Source organism: Erpetoichthys calabaricus, chromosome 3 (genome assembly GCF_900747795.2).
Source record: "Erpetoichthys calabaricus chromosome 3, fErpCal1.3, whole genome shotgun sequence".
In the NCBI taxonomy this organism is placed as follows: domain Eukaryota; kingdom Metazoa; phylum Chordata; class Cladistia; order Polypteriformes; family Polypteridae; genus Erpetoichthys; species Erpetoichthys calabaricus.
Genome location: NC_041396.2, coordinates 53509449 through 53529670, shown reverse-complemented (window position 1 = coordinate 53529670; position 20222 = coordinate 53509449). Strand labels below are relative to the sequence as shown.

The 20222-nt window shown below is 36.8% G+C and overlaps 1 protein-coding gene across 4 annotated transcripts in view; it reads right to left on the bottom strand.

The window, feature by feature from the left end:
- The window catches only part of LOC114648040 (24-hydroxycholesterol 7-alpha-hydroxylase), a 149686-nt gene that overhangs the window by 127923 nt on the left and 1541 nt on the right, over positions 1-20222 (bottom strand). For all 4 annotated transcript variants that reach the window (XM_028796831.2, XM_051925604.1, XM_051925603.1 and 1 more), the window contains exons 2-5: positions 11326-11461; positions 6222-6396; positions 2870-3019; positions 2200-2293 (exon numbers count right to left, since the gene is read on the bottom strand). In XM_028796831.2, the coding sequence (XP_028652664.2) occupies positions 2200-2293; positions 2870-3019; positions 6222-6396; positions 11326-11461 (555 nt within the window). The remainder of the gene's footprint in view (positions 1-2199; positions 2294-2869; positions 3020-6221; positions 6397-11325; positions 11462-20222) is intronic.

Genomic DNA, 20222 nt, shown 5'->3' with positions numbered 1-20222 from the left:
GATCCACGTTTCTAGATGGTAGATGCTCTGCCCGAGATGTGTTCTAGAAGTTGAATCTTTGGGTAGGTGATTTCTTAATACAGTGATCCCTCCTCGATCATGGGGGTTGCGTTCCAGAACACCCCGCGAAAGGTGAAAATCCACGAAGTAGAAACCATATGTTTATATGGTTATTTTTATATTGTCATGCTTGGGTCACAGATTTGCACAGAAACACAGGAGGTTGTAGAGAGACAGGAACTTTATTCAAACACTGCAAACAAACATTTGTCTTTTTTTCAAAAGTTTAAACGTGCTCCATGACAAGACAGAGATGACAGTTCCATCTCACGATTAAAAGAATGCAAACATTCCTCTTCAAAGGAGTGCGCGTCAGGAGCAGAGAATGTCAGAGAGAGAGAGAGAAAAGCAAACAATCAAAAATCAATTGGTGCTGTTTGAGCTTTTAAGTATGCGAAGCACCGTGCCGGAAGCATGTCGCTTGACAAAGCAGCTGCAAGGAAGCCCAGCAAGGAACATAGTCTTTCAGCATTTTTTAGACAAGCGTCTGTATCCTCTAGGGGTGCGAACAGCCCCCCTGCTCACACCCCCTCCGTGAGGAGCAGAGAATGTCAGAGCAAGAGAGACAGAGAAAAGCAATCAATCAAAAATCAATAGGTGCTGTTTGAGCTTTTAAGTATGTGAAGCACGGGAAGCATATCGCGCAACAAAGCAACCATAAGGAAGGGAGCAATTTGAAGGTAGTCTTTCAGCATTTTTTGAGGAGCGGCCGTATCCTCTAGGAGTTTTATTTAATACGTGATACGTGCTCTGATTGGGTAGCTTCTCAGTCATCTGCCAATAGCGTCCCTTGTATGAAATCAACAGGGCAAACCAACTGAGGAAGCATGTACCAGAAATTAAAAGACCCATTGTCCACTGAAACTCACGAACCAGCGAAAAATCCGCAATATATATTTAAATATGCTTACATATATAATCCGCGACAGAGTGAAGCCGCGAAAGTCGAAGCGCGATAAAGCGAGGGACTACTGTACTGCTTTCAGAGCTTGTATTTATATAGTGTTTTAAGATGTAAATATTCTCTATTTATCTTCAGTTTCCAGTTTGTCCAGCCCTGAAGAGGGGTAGATTCCCGAAACACGTTGGCCTGATAGACAAAAATATGAATATTCAATGTCAGAAGCTTTAGTTCTGGAAACTTCGTCCCTCAGAATGGTTTCATTTATAAATAAGGGTGTTTGACCTGACCTGGTATACGTTTTTATAACATGTTCAAAATGTTGGAAGCTGTGTGCTAAAATATATTGATTGAAGCCTTTGTGCTTGAGTTGTGATGTTATACAAAATATTTTTGAATGTTATAAATATTAATGTGTAATACAGTTGGATTAACAAAATATACTTATTTGACAATTGACCTTGCTGCTTCTTAATTTATAGTCTAATCCGAATAGGTATACAACAATAGCATTTATTTCTATACACATGTTCACTCACAAAAATGTAGCTCAAAGCTGTTTGCAGGATATCAAAGAAATGTCAACAATAGAAAAAACTAATTAGGTAAGAATAATAACAAATAAGTAGTAAAAAAATAAATCAATACTTGCTTATATAAATAGAAATATAATTAATAGAAAAGTCTCTAAATCTCTAAAGATGAGAACAATAAGGTCAGAAAACTGGAAGGACAGAAAAAAAAAATCTGCAGGTGTTCCAAGGCAAAAAATCACCCAGGCCCTAAAACATGCACACTTACTTATGAAACTGATGACATAACTCATACTTTCACTTAAAAATATTATTCTTACCCGGTGTTTTCTTCTTGCTAGGTATAGCTTAAGAAGTGAGTTATGACACATAGCCTGCAGCTTTATAGCTGAATAAGAGTGTGCTTTGCTTTATTTACCTCAGTACCAATCAGAGTCATTTACTCATTCATTTTCCAAAGCTACTGTTTTTTCCAGCAACTTAAGACTCACTTATGTACCTACATTCAACAATCAAGTTAATATGTACACTTCTGGGTTGTAGTAGAAAAACCAGAATTCTAACCCTATAGAATACCCAAACCAGATAACCAAAGACAGGTAAGCTAGTATGGATGTAATAACAGTTCCTCACAAAAAAGGTTTTCAGCTTCTGTTCCTCTTTAGGCATGTTCAGAAACCCACACCACCCAACAGATTTCTTTACCTTTGCATCAGCCTTAGATGGTTTATTTTTCTGAGCTTGAAATATAATGTTTTCCATGAAAGTGAGAAGCCAGGTCTTTGAATTAGCCCATTCTCTGCAGATGAGAAACATATAAAATATTTTAAGAAAAAATAAAAAGCTAGGACATGCAGGTTAGTTGAAGTGCAAATGCTAAACTGGCTCTATTGTATGTTTGTGTGTGAGTGTGTTCACCCTGCAATGAACTGGCGTCCTGTCCAGGAATTGTTCCGGCCTTGCGCCTGATGATTCCTGGGTTAGGCTCCAGCTCCACCACAGCCCTACTCAGGATAAGTGGGTTGGAAAAGTGGAAGGATGGAAATAGCAAGGACATCAGATATAATTTTTCAGGCTTACTATTTCAGGATTATTTTAATTAATTCATTTCTTTATTTTTATTTAACACAAATTACTTGTTGGCAGTATTACCAATAAATACATTTAGTCCAGGGGAAAATTATATGAATTTAACTCCTCTGTTAAAAACTCTACTTTTTACAGGTATAGATAAGTTTCACTCTTAGTGGAAAGCAAAAACTGGCAAAAAGAAATAGTTTAAGGGTATGACACATGCAGTGTTTTATACAAGCTTATTTAATAAGCACTTACCGTGTTCACAGAGATTTAACAAAAGTCTATAATTTTCAATTACCGTAAAAAAAATTCTGGAAGCTGTGTTCCATACTCAAAGCCTTCATCATACACTAGGAAGTGTTTTTTAAACTCTTCTTTTTCAGTCTGACAATTTGGACAGCACTCTTTACCCAGTAGGTTGCTCATAACAGCAGGATACATAAGACATCTGAAAAAGAGAGTGAGATACAATTAAAGGAGGCAGGAAAGTGGGAGAAGAGTTTTATTTTGTACTGAATAAAAGAGGAAAACAAAGTAGATAAAACAAAATACACTAAAACAAATTCTACTAATCTTTACAAAAGAAATAGAAATATTCACATATAGTTGTGATTTAGGCAAGCTTTTTTTGCTTTAGATAAATTTTGTTAGTTTATTAGGTTTTAAAAAAAGTTGATTGGTAAAGCTTTATTTTAATTTATTTTTTTTTACTTTATTATTCTTCCCTGAGGAATATATTTTTAGTTTGTCACAAGTTAAATTTTTCATTTTCAGTATTCAGTTAATAAAGTGCTATGGTACATATCATCGTTGCTAAGGACCACCTCAGTGACTCTCTGCACAATGCCACAAAGGCTCTGTAATAAAGTTTAGCAGAACAGCAGGAGTCCTTTCATTGGATTTTCCAGCATTAGACAAACAATAATAACAATAACTTGATTTTGTGGTGAAACACCTGCAGGGAAAAATAGATTTTCATGTTTTGAATTTTGTAGTAGTACACCTTCATAGTAAAGTTAGTAGGTCTGGATTTTTATATCACATACTCACATTACAGTTATAGTACTTTCTGAGTGTTAAAAGCACACTTTCCAAAATTTTGATTTTTGTGCCGACAGCTTGAAGTGCTTTTTCAAGTCTGAAAGGACACCTTCCAATCATAAATAATTTTCAAGTTTTAAATATTTTTTGAGACTGCAGATTGCATAAACATCACAGTTCCTTCAAATAGTGTTTTACAGTGACAGCTCATCTCATAATTGTGGTTCAAGCTGAATTTTTGGATTGTGGGAATTTGTTTCTTATATGGATTCAGTTAGTGAACAAGTTCTTTTAAAATAACATTTCATTTTCAATATTATGGTTTTAACCTTTAATCTTTTGCCTCAACTCATTTTTTGTGTAAGTGTTTTGGCTCTAGTTACTTAGTATTTGACCCAATACCAACAAGTTTTTTCAAAGAAGTATCAGGCGTGCTAATTGATATGATGCCTCGCAGTTGGGAGACCTGGGGACCCGGGTTCGCTTCCCGGGTCCTCCCTGCGTGGAGTTTGCATGTTCTCCCCGTGTCTGCGTGGGTTTCCTCCGGGCGCTCCGGTTTCCTCCCACAGTCCAAAGACATGCAGGTTAGGTGGATTGGCGATTCTAAATTGGCCCTAGTGTGTGCTTGGTGTGTGGGTGTGTTTGTGTGTGTCCTGCAGTGGGTTGGCACCCTGCCCAGGATTGGTTCCCTGCCTTGTGCCCTGTGTTGGCTGGGATTGGCTCCAGCAGACCCCCGTGACCCTGTGTTTGGATTCAGCGGGTTGGATAATGGATGGATGGATTGTAAACTTGTCATTGGGGGTCTTCCCAGACTGTCTTAAGACTGCTGTAGTTAAACCCCTACTCAAGAAAAATAATCTTGACCCCTCTGCTTTTGAAAATTTTAGACCCATTTCTAACCTGCCTTTCTAAGTTAAATTTTACAGAAGACAGTCATTATGCAGCTAAATGACCACCTCAATAAACATGCTATTCTTGATAAGTTTCAGTCGGGTTTTAGAACAAATCACAGTATAGAAACTGCACTCGTTAAAGTAGTAAATGACTTTCGGGTAAATACAGACAGAGGCCATTTATCTGTTCTCATTCTCCTAGATCTGAGAGCCGCATTTGACACCATTGATCATAATATTCTTAGAAATCGCCTTAGTCAATGGGTGGGCCTCTTTGACAGTGTCTTAAATTGGTTTGAATCCTACCTGGCAGGTAGAAAATTCTTTGTTAGTTGTGGCAATTACAACTCTAAGACACATGATATTCTATATGGTGTTCTACAAGGCTCTATCCTGGGTCCGCTGCTCTTTTCGATCTACAGGTTTCCGTTAGGTTAGATTATCTAGGGGCATAACGTGAGTTACCACAGCTATGCTGATGACACGCAGCTGTATTTATCAATAGCGCTTGACGACCCCGACTCTGTTGTTTCACTAACACAATGTCGTTAGACCTCTTATATCATTGAAAGATGCTGAGAAATTAGTTCACGCTTTTGTTTTCAGTCGACTAGATTACTGTAACGCAATCCTCTCGGGACTACCCAAAAAAGTCATAAATCGTTTGCAACTAGTGCAGAATGCAGCTGCTAGAATCTTAACTAGGAAAAGAAAATCCGAGCACATCTCTCCAGTTTTGATGTCACTACACTGGTTACCTGTGTCATTCAGAATTGACTTTAAAATACTGCTTATTGTTTATAAAGCCTTAAATAATCTCGCTCCATCTTATATATCGGAATGTCTGACACCTTATATTCCAAATCGTAACCTTAGATCCTCAAATGAGTTTCTGCTTAGAATTCCAAGAGCTAAACTTAAAAGAAGTGGTGAGGCGGCCTTCTGCTGTAATGCACCTAAAATCTTGAATAGCCTGCCAATAGGAATTTGCCAGGCTAATACAGTGGAGCACTTCAAAAAAACTGCTAAAAACACATTTACTTGTTTTTTCTGTCCTCCCTGGCCATCGGACCTTACTCTTATTCTATGTTAATTAGTGTTGTCTTATTTTAATTCTTACTTTGTATTTTTTTCTCTTTTCTTCATCATGTAAAGCACTTTGAGCTACATTATTTGTATGAAAATGTGCTATATAAATAAATGTTGTTGTTGTTGTCAGTAAGATTTTGGTGAATGACGCCTTGCAGTCCTAACCTCAGAAAAATTATAGTGAAGCCTTTTGGTTTAGAAAAACAAATTTCAGTTTTCAGAAAAGCTTACCTTTGTTTTCAATTATATTTTTAGTTCTCAACAGTGGTCAAGCAGGTAGCCATTTTGGGAAGGGGAATGAGTGGTGGGAGTCCAACCTTTCAAGCCATTTTGCATTTTTGTAACTGACATAACAAATTTTGTATTACCAGGAAACCACCACTTGTTTAAAACATGTACAAAATTATTGGTTCTCTTTTCTAATTAAACTGTTTTTTATTATTTTGTAAATAGTTATTTTTTGTTCTTTTACCATTTTTAAAATGTCTTTGTCAATACAGTGGAATTCTTACATTTCAAACATAAACTTGAGATTGTTAGTCTAACAAGATGCAAGGATATATACAGTAGCTCTGTATGTAATAATTTGTAATGGAAAGATGTGTAATCTGCAGCTATTACCCTTACCTGACAATATCAGCAAGATCATCAGATCCCTCTTGTTTCATAAGTTTCAGCTGATTATTAAACTCATCACAAAGGTCAGCAAAGAAGACAGATAAGTTGGACCGAGTTAACCTCTCCTTTATGAAAGCATGACACATATGGTGATTCTTGTTGAAGCTGTCTTTTTCTATGGAGGCTGCAGGTGACAAGTTTGATTAGTTACAATGAGTGCACCAGAACTGAGTTTACCTTTATAGCCTTCACTAATTTGTCATTTGATGGCATTTCTGCCAAATACATTTTCAAGATGTGTTAGGAAGCAACCATTGATGTACAGCATTACTTCGAATATTAATGAGAAACACAATGCATAGATTTGAAACTTTAAAAAAACATTTATGAATAATAATCAAGCAACACTGATGTAAGTGCAAATATGGTTCATGACAAAGCACGCAAAATCAAAAGATGTGACAGGTATGCTAACATATAAAAAGACGGCGTAGATCCCCAACAATTTGAACAAATGAAAATGAAAATGCAAAACTAACAAGAAACTTGATCCATTGGAATGAACATGGCATACTACAGAACTAGCAAGGCCAAGGCAATTAAAAACATGCCTTCCCATACAACATTTTCCCTGGATGAAACATATAAACTGGATTACGAGGTTTTCTTTTGTGATTAAAGTTTTGCTAATATAATCAAAAAGAGTCAGTATTTAACAGCAAGATAAAACAACAAGACCAAAAGGCGACATACCACTAGGAACAGTGTCAACACCAATTTATCACAACAGCACATCCAAATAGGGGAGCGACTGCATCGTGACTGCAAATAAAATACTTGACCAGGAAAACATCAGAATCACAGTTTATCATGGACTTACAAGATGCTTCCCTAATTTGTGATACAGACAGCTCTAGGTGAACCAAATTATAGAATGAGGGTAGCTAGTTGTTTAAAACAATTAGGTTTAGGTTCTTCCATCTAGAAGTATGAGCAACTAACTGGACAGCTACTGTGCCAAAGTAGTTGTGCAACCAAGACCTGAAAGGTCTGGGAGAGTAAGAATATTAGAAAAGGGGGAACTATAGCAAAGAACATAAAAGAAAGTAAAGGAGAAACTACTGATGAAAAGAATGACAAATCCTGTCCATATGCATAAATATTCCAACAAAAGAATTCTGATGGTACTCAGTGGAAAAAAATGGATTCACAAACATCATGTAGGTTAAGGAGCATCAAAATAATAAAATATTTTTAAAAAATCAATATTTTTTCTGTACTCCTGCAAAACATAACTTTGAACTTTGCCTGAAATCAGCAATACTATCTGCCTCACAGCCACGCTCTTCTTTGTACAATGATTTAATGTGTATGCCCTACTGGAAGAAATGGGAAAAAATAAATATACTCTCATATAAATGAGAATCAAATCAAAATTGATACAGAGAAAAGATGCGTTACTTTACTATTAAAGAGTTCATCCTGTAGAACATAGTCAGCTCTATGTGTAGCATAGATCTTGAGTCAGTAACACTGTGCTTCCTGGAAGGATACAAAATTGTCCACATCAGACAGACAGAAAAATGGACATTAGTCATTACAATTGAAGACCCTCTAGACATTATTAGGAGTCTCTATGATAATTTATAATTATTGATATCTCAGTTTACTGCTGTTGGTACACTTTACATAGAAAATATAATATTAATCAATCATTAAACTTTCTAAGCTGAATGCTACATATTTCAATCATGAACTCAAAAGTTCTATAACTACCCAAAGCTCATAGATATAGCTGATGATGGGGATAGAGACTGACTGAGGATTTAGTTCCTCCTTCAACACCACAAGCCAATAAAAACTTCATAAAACTGCTGTTGCACCAATTTGCAGGTCAATCTCAAAATCACCTCTACCCCTACTATAGAACAACACCACAAGATATTTCAACTCATCTAATTACAGAAACTGCTTAACCATTATTTGAAGACAATAAACCACTATTCTCAAAGAAAGGACCATGCTGGAGGTGGTAATTTATATCCCAGTTGCATCCCACTCAACAAACTGTTCGAGGTTGTAATTGAGATCAAAGGCAGATGGACAAAATCATTTACAAACAGCAAAAATACAGTCCTTAAGTTCTTATACTGGTCAAGTCAAGATGGAAAAGAGATAGAGACTCGTCACATTTCCAGTGAGAGGCTAAAGAATACTTTGCAGCTATTCTGCCTAGAAAAATAAAGCCTCATCTGGATGGAAGATAGGAAGAGAAATGAGCGGTCCAGTAAAAGAAAAATTTAAGGAAGGAAAGAAATGTTAGTTTGAAAGGCAGCCAAGGGTAGGGCTGCCAACTGTCTTTCTCTGGAAATGAGGACATTTGGGTGAAAAAACTTTTGAGGATGCCTTTCCCTATGATGCCATAATACGCTTTAATACTGTCTTATGGATGTTTAAAATGATATAAACCTTTAGTAGCAGTTTATCGCTATAATTATGATATGATGGCCACAATCACAGTCACTGGCAAATTAATAACCCATTAAATATTTTGAAAATGTCAAGCCTCTTAAATCAACAGACTTCTTTCCTTCTATTCTTATTTGCATAACTTAACTGTCGTAAACATGGTAAATTCACTTCTAGTAAAATAAAAATAATTTTACTCTTTTCAATTTAGATTATTTGCATTTATCTACATTCTTTTATATTTTTCCACTGAAGCACGCTACTGAAATTGAATCTTGTGAGCATTAGCTCTTTAATTGAATCTATTCTACTTTTTCAAAAACAAGGATATTTGTTGTTCAAGTAGTCTGTGAACTTGCACTTTCTTTTCGGCATAATGGATACTCCTGAATTTATGTAAATGAAAGAATTATGAAAATATTATTAAATTTCTTGAAGAAGTGAGTTATTACATGATCAACTGATAACTAAAAAGATATTGCATTTACATGACAGAATAAATGTGAGATTTTTTTTTAATTAACTGAAACTTTAATAGTTGACTCATTCATTTACAACTATAAATCCATTTTGGAACAACGGGTGGTAATAACAATATTTTCCATTAAAATATTACAAAGCAGTACTTACTCGCACTTAAAAACGACAGACTGTACCTGGATGTATGAAAGTTCTTGTTTAACCATGCTGCTAAAAGAAGAATCGAAAATAAGATCTCACATACTTGTCTACTTGCCAAGAAGATAAAGTTGAATTCAAAAGATTGTGAAAAATCCAAGTTGGACACATATCGACTGTTCTCATAAATATCTGCATTGTTTAATACTGGGATGTAAGTGAAGATTTATGGAAAAAAGTGTGCGCACTACTTCTGCAAATGCTGATTGGTGTACGGCTTTCAATTTTTACCAATGATAAGGATATGGAGATTTTCAAATTTTAGGAGCCAAAATTCCGGACATTTTCAAAATTTTATAAATTCATCCCAGGTAGTCCATGGCACATTAAAAATGTCCAGGAAAATGAGGACGGTTGGCAGCCATAGTCAGGGAAAAATTCAATGGGCAACCCCATGGCAAAATGCTTTCAGAGAGTAAAATAAGTGCAGCAAACAATCCCAAATTAAATGTTTTAGAGATTAGATTTCTTAGAATAATATAAAAACTGGTGAAAACAGATTTCCAGGAGAGGGGGAAGTATTGATGGAAGATCCCCTTGACAAAGAGAAAGAACTGATAGAGGGCAAGCTATAAAGTTATAAATCAGATGGAAAGGAAGACCTGAAGAGAGTTGGGATATACAGTTCATGGAGTGCAATGCCCACAATGAATGAATTTGTCTTAACTTACATAAGTTAAAATCGAAACATAAAGCAGATTATAGACAAAATTACTTACTTATTTCACTCATTTTGCATGTGTTTTGTGTATCAACTGCTACAACTGTATTTTCTCATTGGGATCAATAAATTATCGACCTAAAAGCATTTGATTTGGCTCCATCAAATCAAATCATTATCTAAAAAGGCCTCAGTTCCAGTAGCTACCTTTTCTGATTGCCATTTTTGATCTCAACTAAATTTAAAAATGTCCCTTGTATCATATTCTGTTTTCTATGCTTAAGTCATAACTTTCTGAAAAAAAAAACAAGTTAAGCTTTTGTAGTGAATTGTACTAGTGTAAGGTATTAATTTGTTTTGTTTTAGTTTTAATTTTTCCAGCATTTCACTCTCTGCAACATCCAAAGCATTTAATATTTCTGTAATATTACCTGTAACTAGTGAATTTCCTGTTTAGAGACCAATATCAAAAATATTACATGCATTTATTATTTTCTTTTATGTATAATTTATCTTCCCTGTTCTGTTCACCAAGTTGCTCCTCAATCTTTCTCTTACTACTAGAAGATTTGAAGAATCTCTTTTTAATTAATTAGCAATATCCCCCTCAAGCAACATTTTGAAGATTTTTATACTGTATCCTCTGTAGTGTTGCTCTCACAGGTTGAAAAGTGTTATGGTTAGTGATAGTGTTATTTATGTTTTATGTGCCAAAGAGGTAGATTTTCTTTAGTACTTTATTCCTTGTCTCCTTACTTATCCACTATGAAGTTTTGATGTTTTCTTTTTTTGTTGCCTATTTCCTAATCAGTGCCTTTCAAGTTTTTTTTTCTGGCAATAATTTTAGTTCATGAGGCAATGTAAGTAAACAAGTAATTTTTTATAATAATGTTTTTGACTGGAACGGTGGTGCAGTGGTCACACTGCTACCTCACAACAGAGAGGCCAGGGTTCATGTCCCAGGTCCTCCCTGAATGGAGTTTGCATGTTCTCCTTGTGTTCATGTGGGTTTCATCTGGGTGCTCGGGTTTCCTCCCACAGGCCAAAGACATGCAGGTTAAGTGCATTGGTGATGATAAATTGGCCCGCATGTGTGTGTGTATGTGAGTATGAGTGTGTTTGCTATGTAATGGCCAGTACACACTGTGCTTGCTCTCACTCAGGATAAACAAGATTTGATGGCTGGCTGGATATATATGTTTTCTTATCATAAGCTAACATTTTTATTAGTATTCAAAAAAATTACAAACAAGCTTATCTAAGTTTCATTTAAAACGTTTGACAGCAACCATTAAGCATTAATACCTGTATGTCTGACTGGATCTTGAACTGCTTGCTGGAAGTCCACATCTTTAGATGTAAAAAAGGTATTAAAGTCTTCATGTAGTGTTATGAATGTAAGTCTTTTCCCAGCAGCCAGTACTGTAAATACAGGTCCATACTACAAAAAATACAAGTACAGTTAAAAAACACTTTAAATCAATTTAAATATCCAGACCCACACATATTCTGTCATTAATCCATTATCAAATATACTTACTGTACATTAGGTATAAAGTAGCTGCAACCAACCTGATGCTGAATATGGTACATGGTGAGAAACAGCTGTGGATGGGACACCAGTCCAGCACTGGGCACACTCATGCACACACTCACTACTATGGGACAATTTAGAGTTGCCAGTAAAACAAACATGATGGTCTGGAGTACCCAGACAAAATGCACAAATGGAGAGAATATGCAAACATAAACACTTCTATGATTAGAATCACTAACACCTGCACTGCAATGCTGCCACCAAATCCATAAATTGTGTTTCATAAATATATAAGAGAATAAACATCAAAACAGTTTTTAATGGATTTCTAGTAAAAAGACAAAACAAAACTATGTTTATGTTAAATATTTATGTTAAATAAAAAATCCATCCATCCATCCATTGTCCAACCCGCTGAATCCGAACACAGGGTCACGGGGGGTCTGCTGGAGCCAATCCCAGCCAACACAGGGCACAAGGCAGGGAACCAATCCTGGGCAGGGTGCCAACCCACTGCAGGACACACACAAACACACCCACACACCAAGCACACACTAGGGCCAATTTAGAATCGCCAATCCACCTAACCTGCATGTCTTTGGACTGTGGGAGGAAACCGGAGCGCCCGGAGGAAACCAACGCAAACACGGGGAGAACATGCAAACTCCACGCAGGGAGGACCCAGGAAGCGAACCCAGGTCCCCAGGTCTCCCAAATGCAAGGCAGCAGCGCTACTCACTGCGCCACCATGCCACCCTTAAATAAAAAATGATTTTCATAAGTATACCGAATAAAATATTAAAGGAAAAACACCTGTACTTTGTCAAATATTAGTCTTACTATCTTTATCTTCTTATTTGTTTACTTAATATTTACGTGCCCATGCAAAAACGAATGCTGCACTATTTCACTCTCTACAGTTGTCTTGCAATATGGTACATTACACACCGTAGCAAGGATTCTTCTGATATTAAATTTTCAGATGTATGTAAGTGATGTCAGACATTTGTGTTTTTCCATTAATTTACATTTATTGATTTTATTGCCATTAGAAAAAAAAAATCCAAAAACAGTGGAGAAAATCTTCAAATACCTTTAATTAAGATCAATGTCAAATCTGATTGACAGTTACAAAATCATGTGATCTACTTTATATGTTTTCTGTATTGTAAACCAAATTGTTTCTAGTTCAGTTCCCACCACACACAAGTAGTTATTTATTGGACAATAATGAGGCCAAGCCAACAACAAATGTATTAGGATGGCCTTGACAATGTTAGGGGAAAAATATCAGTTCCCGGACCATTTCAGCAATATTAATATAAGGTTATTCAGAATCAAGCAATACATAAGTAGTACTAGGGTGTTGTACCGTGTTAGCCATTATGAATGTAGAGAAAAGCCAAGCAAAATGACACCTTTTATTGGCTAACTAAAAAGATTACAATATGCAAGCTTTCGAGGCAACTCAGGCCCCTTCTTCAGGCTCATTTTAGTTAGCCAATAAAAGGTGTCATTTTGCTTGGCTTTTCTAAGCAATATACAAGAAATTTATTTAACAAACATACTTTCAGAGCACCACATGCATCTAGCATTGTAGTCATTGGTGTGCTAACAATCCTTGTTAGACAACACTAGTGTATGAATCTACAAAATCATATTTAGCATATAGCTGATAACATGCTAATCTAATCTAAAAGGTCCATATATGGGACATTAGATTATCCTGCTTTAGGTTACATAGAAAGATACCTAATACTTCAAACCAAGCCAGAGGTGATCTTGAGAGACTGAATACAAGAATTAACTCATCCAAATTACAGCAATTAGACAAAAAGCAATATAGCTAAAAAGCATAACAGACTAAAAATGTTACATAAAGGTTTTCCACTACAATATTCTGAAGATATTATTACAGATTTCTTTCAGAATCTACTTATAAGGCCAGGTTTATACTTCACGCGATGTGACGTGTACTCCAGCGGACGCTCCTGCTACGCAAGCGTTTTACTGTTTATACTTGCGCGCGTATTTTATGTAAATCTGGAAGAATCCACCAGGTGGCAGTGCTAGATATTATCACGGTGAGAACAGGTTTGTCTTCGCTGTGTTGTGAATCGCCTGGAACACCCATTAAATTCTGATGACACCTTACAGCAATATTTCTGAAAAGGATGTTTAATGATTAAATCTATCAATTCAGGGATGTGTCCATTCCAGCAAGTATTGGGCACGAGGCAGAAACAATCCCTAGACAAGGCATCAGCTCATTGCAAGGTGAATACAAGCACTCACATAGACGAGCATCATTTTAGTGTCACCAAATCTGCATATCTTTGGAAGGAAACCGGAACACACTGTGGAAACCCAGAAGGAAAACATGTAAACTCCAGGCAGGACATGACTCCCTGCCAGACAGCAGTGCTACCACTCCGCCACCATGTCACCCCGTGTGTGTAACTATTAACAGTATTCATTACTTAAAAGAAATTAAAAATTTATATATAAAATGTAACATACATACTTTAATGCATTTCATCATGAAAGTGATATCAAGTACAAATCTAAGGATTCTAAATGTGCAGAGAGTTGGAATATCATACATTTAAGGTGTTCTGTGTGGCGATCTATTGCTGTTTGCTGCTCCTGTCAGGTCAGAAGGAAGCCTCAGAAAAAAAAGAAGGCACAAAAGATGGTATATGAGACTTTTAAAATGTATCGTGTCATTACGATAGAGAATATGCGACGCTTGAATATAAAAGCACCACGAACGCATCTGTAGGTCGCCATTTTGCTTCACCAAATCGAACCATTTATCAAACATTGAAGCGCACACATCGATCCTACTAGGCTTTTTGTCAAATGTAGATAGTAAACAGAGACTCTGACGTCATGTTCCCATTTTTATCACACTTCGCCCCCCGACTTTTTGCTGGTATTGCAAGTCGCGCATGTTAATTTCTGAGGACCTGCTCAGAGAACACGTCAAATGAACGCTGGGAACGCGTGGCACGTACGCGTTCTGAGCATGAAGTATAAATGAGCCCTTAGATTTTATCCCAAAATAAGGAAGAGTCCCGAGGCTTTGACAAAACATCTTGCATCACCCCAGTCCCAAAGGTATCATGTCCTGGTGAGCTGTATGACTTCAGGCCTGTCGCCCTGACGTCACATGTGATGAAGACCATGGAGCGGCTATTGCTTCACCACCTGAGGCCACAGGTCCGCCACGCCCTCGACCCTCTGCAGTTTGCATACCAGGAGAAGGTGGGAGTGGAGGATGCCATCATCTACTGTATATGCTACACTGATCCCTCTCCCACTTAGACAGAGGCAGTGGTGCAGTAAGAATTATGTTTCTGGACTTCTGGACCCCGTGATTATCAGAGGTGACTTTGTGCAGAGGGTGCCGACCTATGAATGCCTGGGAGTCCAGCTGGATGATAAACTGGACTGGACTGCCAATACTGATGCTATGTGAAAGAGAGGGCAGAGCCGACTTTACTTTCTTAGAAGGCTGGGGTCCTTCAACATCTGCAATAAGATGCTGCAGATGTTCTATCAGACGGTTGTGGCGAGCACCCTCTTCTACACGGTGGTGTGCTGGGGAGGCAGCATAAAGAAGATGGATGCCTCACGCATGGACAAACTGGTGAGGAAGGCAGGCTCTATTGTAGGCACGGAGCTGGAAAGTTTGACATCCGTGGCAGAGCGACGGGTGCTGAGCAGGCTCCTGTCAATCACAGAGAATCCACTGCATCCACTGAACAGTATCATCTTCAGAAAGAGGAGCAGCTTCAGAGACAGACTGCTGTTACTGTCCTGCTCTACTGACAGACTGAGGAGATCGTTCCTCCCCAACACTATGTGACTCTTCAATTCTACCTGGGGGGGGGGGGGGGGGTGGTGGTAAACGTTAACATTATAGAAAGTTACTGTGTATAATACCTGCATTTTTATCACTCTTTAATTTAATATTGTTTTTTTATCAGTATGCCTCTGCTGGAGTATATGAATTTCCCCTTGGGGATTAATAAAGTATCTATCTATCTATCTATCTAAAATAGTAGAACAGCTGACATGACACCTGCTAAATCACATATTTTCAAAAGGATTGAAAGCCCATCTCTTCAAACCTTGCCTAAATTTTTAAGCCTGGCGAATCTCACAGTAATTTCTGTGCTCATTAGTTTCCTTGTCTTTAACCTATACTCAAACATCTACTGGTTTCTCTCAGAATCTGACAACTGAATGTGTTCATTTTACACATTTATTTAACACATGTTCATTTATTAAATTTTATTATTAATGTTTCCAATAAACTAACACAATTAATTAACACAGTCAATACCAATAGGTGCTGTCAACCATCAGAACTTTTGTCCAGAACCAAGGACTTTTAGAAACTCAGAAGCTTTTGTAGCATTCCCACTGCAAGAACACAGGCCATTTGTAGTTCGTTATCATTTTTTTAGCTCCTGCTACTGGGTATGTACTTTTTGTTCAACCAGGAGCTATTGTGGGTGGGCTTGAGTAATGAACTGTGCTGACTGGTTGACCACAAGCACTAGCAACATCTTACAAATGTGTTAGTAGTCTGGACTTTGGAGAGTTATTGGTGAAGTTAGAGTTCAGCACCCTTCACTTTTCATAGCCAACTCCCTGGTGCACTACACCATACAATTCATCAAAGCAATATGTGGTGCGGATCCCCGAAGAGGTCCAGAGCACATTGAAGCAAGGGGAGGGATGTCCCGAAAAACACCTCATCTCTCACTGCATCACTCTTCTTTGCACATCATATATTTTGCATAAAGGTTACGGTTCTCATTGTGTGGTACGAACACAACACATGAAAGTGGCCTGCAGGAACTAAATGGTTCCTGAGAACAAAGTTCTACTTCCTGCCTAATGGTTTTGAGACTTGTATGATTCTCTCATTTTGAATTCAAACACAAAGGATGTGTAAATCACTTTGGTAAAATCATTTTTAGACCAATAAATTGATGCAAGAATTTAGATCTTGATTGTGGTATGTGTCCATTTCAACAACACATCATACAGCATATAAAAGAGAAAAAAATTACACTAGAGAATAAATACATTAGACTATTGATAATTTTCCAAGACAACAGTTTAAAAATATGTTAAAAATTCAGACTTAAAAGATTTAAATAATGCACATTTGAGTTCCTTCTGTTTATCAAAATATTTTCTGAAGTATCACAGTTTGGTAAAAGAGTAGAGCCTTCCTATTCATTACATCTCCTGCATACTGCTGTGAGTATTTTCACTTCTAGACGTCTTCAAAGTGATACAAAATACAGATTTTTTACATTTCTAGAGTGTACAGATTTAAACTCAGTGCACCATTGCCTTAGACACTGAGATGATGTTTATGAAGTTCTTGTGAAAGCAAAACTAGGTCAGAAAGAAAACAATCATCAGGCATACTACTGTAGAGTGTTGTACCGCGTTAGATATAGATTGATACAGGAGAAAGCAGGGTGAAATGACACCTTTTATTGGCTAACTAAATAGATTACAAATGCAAGCTTTCGAGGCAGCTAAGGCCCCTTCATCAGGCAAGGTGTAACCAACACCTTGCCTAATGAAGGGGCCTTAGCTGCCTCGAAAGCTTGCATTTGTAATCTATTTAGTTAGCCAATACAATGTAGCATACTACTGTGAAAGAAAACCTTTAAAGCTCAAGTTAGTATACTGGGTAACAGAGCTGGACAGAGGTTAGCACTGTTGCCTTATAGCTAAGGATTCATTGGTTCACATCCTGGCCTAGGCTCCATCGATGTAGGCATTACATGTTCTGCATTTTTTTTATGAGATTTCTCCCATTGTTCCAGTCTATTTTCACATCCTAGAGACAAGTTGGTTAGGTTGATAAGGGATTTTAAACTAATTTAAATTGGCTCTGCATGACCGAGTTTAAAATGTGAGTAAGCCTGGCCTGTGATGAACTAACATCCTATCAAGAGCTGGTTACAGCCTTGGACCCAGTAATCCCAGGATTCACTCCACAACCACTAGCATTGTAAATCGTAATATGAGTTGAACAAATAATAAGTGTACTTATTATAGTGTACAAATCACACTTTAAAAAACTCTTACTTTTTTAATTGTAGTAATAATAATTGAAATTTAAAAGTTAGCAAAATGGAATTTAAAAAAATCAGGGGGATTCACTTTTACTGGATGTATTCATTTTTAGGCTGTTTCTATGTATACCCAAGGTAGCAACAGAACCTACATGTTTTTTTACATTAGAAAATAGTGGTGTATGGTCAAAGCATGCACAATTTTTGTAGGAGGCTTTTCATTGATTTCTGTTACAAGTATCGGGAGAGGCTACTGGGTGAGGGTACCCAGATTTCCTTTTAAAGTTGTAAAGCAGATAGGACCTGTCACTTCAAGTTGGTGCTACTATTTCATCATAAAATTCAACCCACATTCCATTAGTCACAATTAAAAACATCTTCATATTCTTTGACCTTTGAAGGACTACACTCAATTATCTTTAATGGAGAAAGTGAATATGAAACACAAAAAAATGATGGAATGTCACCTTAGTTTCAGTGTTTTTATTAAGTGTGTCGACGAGGTCATGGACCAAATCTGCAGTTTCACTTGAGGAACTCAATTAAGGGAATTATAAGACGAGTTTTGTTGAGATTATTCAACTAAGGCTTCATTTTCATTTTCTTTATTTATTTATTATTACATTTTTTTCCATTGATGTTGTTACATCACAATTTTGTGTATTTGTTTACTCATGGGTGCCACCATTTTGTGTACTTGTTTTTTATGGCTATTGCATTTTGTGTGTTTCTATGATGCTATATGGCTAATAAGCACACAATACATGTGCTACATGCCCCGTGGCAACATGGCAGCAGATTATCATAAAAGATGGTGCCATATGGTATTATCAGCACTGGCATGTGATTGTATACACCATTCAGAAATATAAAAATGGAGGACAAACCTCGGCCGCTCACAGTATTTAAAAGTAATACTCTTTGAGAATCAAATTTACTTTTGGAGTAACTCTCAAAGATACAATAGTAAATCATACTTGTCGCTTGTGTAAAACTATTCATGAACAAACATATATTTCTATAGTTTTGTCAAAAAAAAAAAATCAAAACAGAAATGTATCACCCCCCTTTAGAAAACACAATATTAATAAAGGCAATTAAACATATCCAAATACACAAGGGCTTATACAGACCAGCTGTCGCAAAGGCTAACTAAGTATACAAAAATCTGTAATATACAGGGAAAGTAACTGTATAATAAGTTTCACTAATAACACATTAACAAATATTGCATAACAAACTATTATTTCACATACAGTATATCAATATACTTAAAATGATTATTCATATATCTGTCAGTCAGTCAGTCAGTCAGTCAGTCAGTCATTTTCCAACCTACTATATCCTAACACAGGGTCACGGGGGTCTGCTGGAGTCAATCCCAGCCAACACAAGGCGCAAGGCAGGAACAAATCCCAGGCAGGGCGCCAGACCACCACAGGGTACACACACAAGCACACACTAGAGACAATTTAGGATCGCCAATGCACCTAACCTGCATGCATTTGGACTGTGGGAGGAAACCGATGCAGACACAGGGAGAACATACAAACTCCACACAGGGAGGACCTGGGAAGTGAACCCAGGTCTCCTTACTGCAAGGCAGCAGCACTACCACTGCGCCACCATGCTGCCCTATTCATATATCTAGTAACAGTTTATGATAACATTCATTGATAAGTCATTGTGCTGAAACTATAAAGTGCTATCCACCCACTCATTACCTGCATTGTCAACTGCCAAGCACAGACCACTGTTCCCTTAATTGAGTCATAAAACTTAACCAAAAAGTCCCCAGATCCTAAAGATGCTAGCACAACGAAAATGCATATAAGTTTACAATATACTGCATATGCAACTTCAAACTCCCAAATAGTATGACTATGGATGTTTGTCTGTGAAACAGTAAAAGACTGCATTTAATTTCAATCAATATATTTTTATAATCCTAATACATCAACTTTTATCGAATATATTTGGGGATAATAAAGTCAGTCTAGGTACTACTGGAGCTCAAAGGAACTATGCGTTCAAAATTAGTCAAGTCCAGTATGAGGTCACACCACAGGTTTTTGGTCAATGCAATAAATTGTGAGGATTTGCTATTACACTCTTACGCTTCCATGTCTGTATAAACAGATCACCTAAGTGAGCTTAAACGAGACAGCACTTCAATTTTTTTTCCCTTAAACCATATTTATGTTAGTTAAATTTGTTTTAGTAGAAAATCAAAAATAAGTAATATGTTAATACTTTCTTTTATTAATTCTTATATGATTTAAAAGAGAACATGGTATATGACCGCTAAGAATTTAAGCGGTAATAGATTTTCAGATTAGAGTAAGCATAAACTGATTAGCCAGCAGTTAGGGTCAAGAAGCCAGTATTATCTTAGAAACCTCTGCTGACTTTCCTTCAAAGGATGTTGAAAGAAAGAAAATTCTTTTCAGGTACTGTACTTGTTAATCCAACTGTGAATTAAAATATAATAATCCTTCCAGTTATCCAAAGCCAAATAAAAGCAGTAAATGAGTAAACCAACTACACCACGC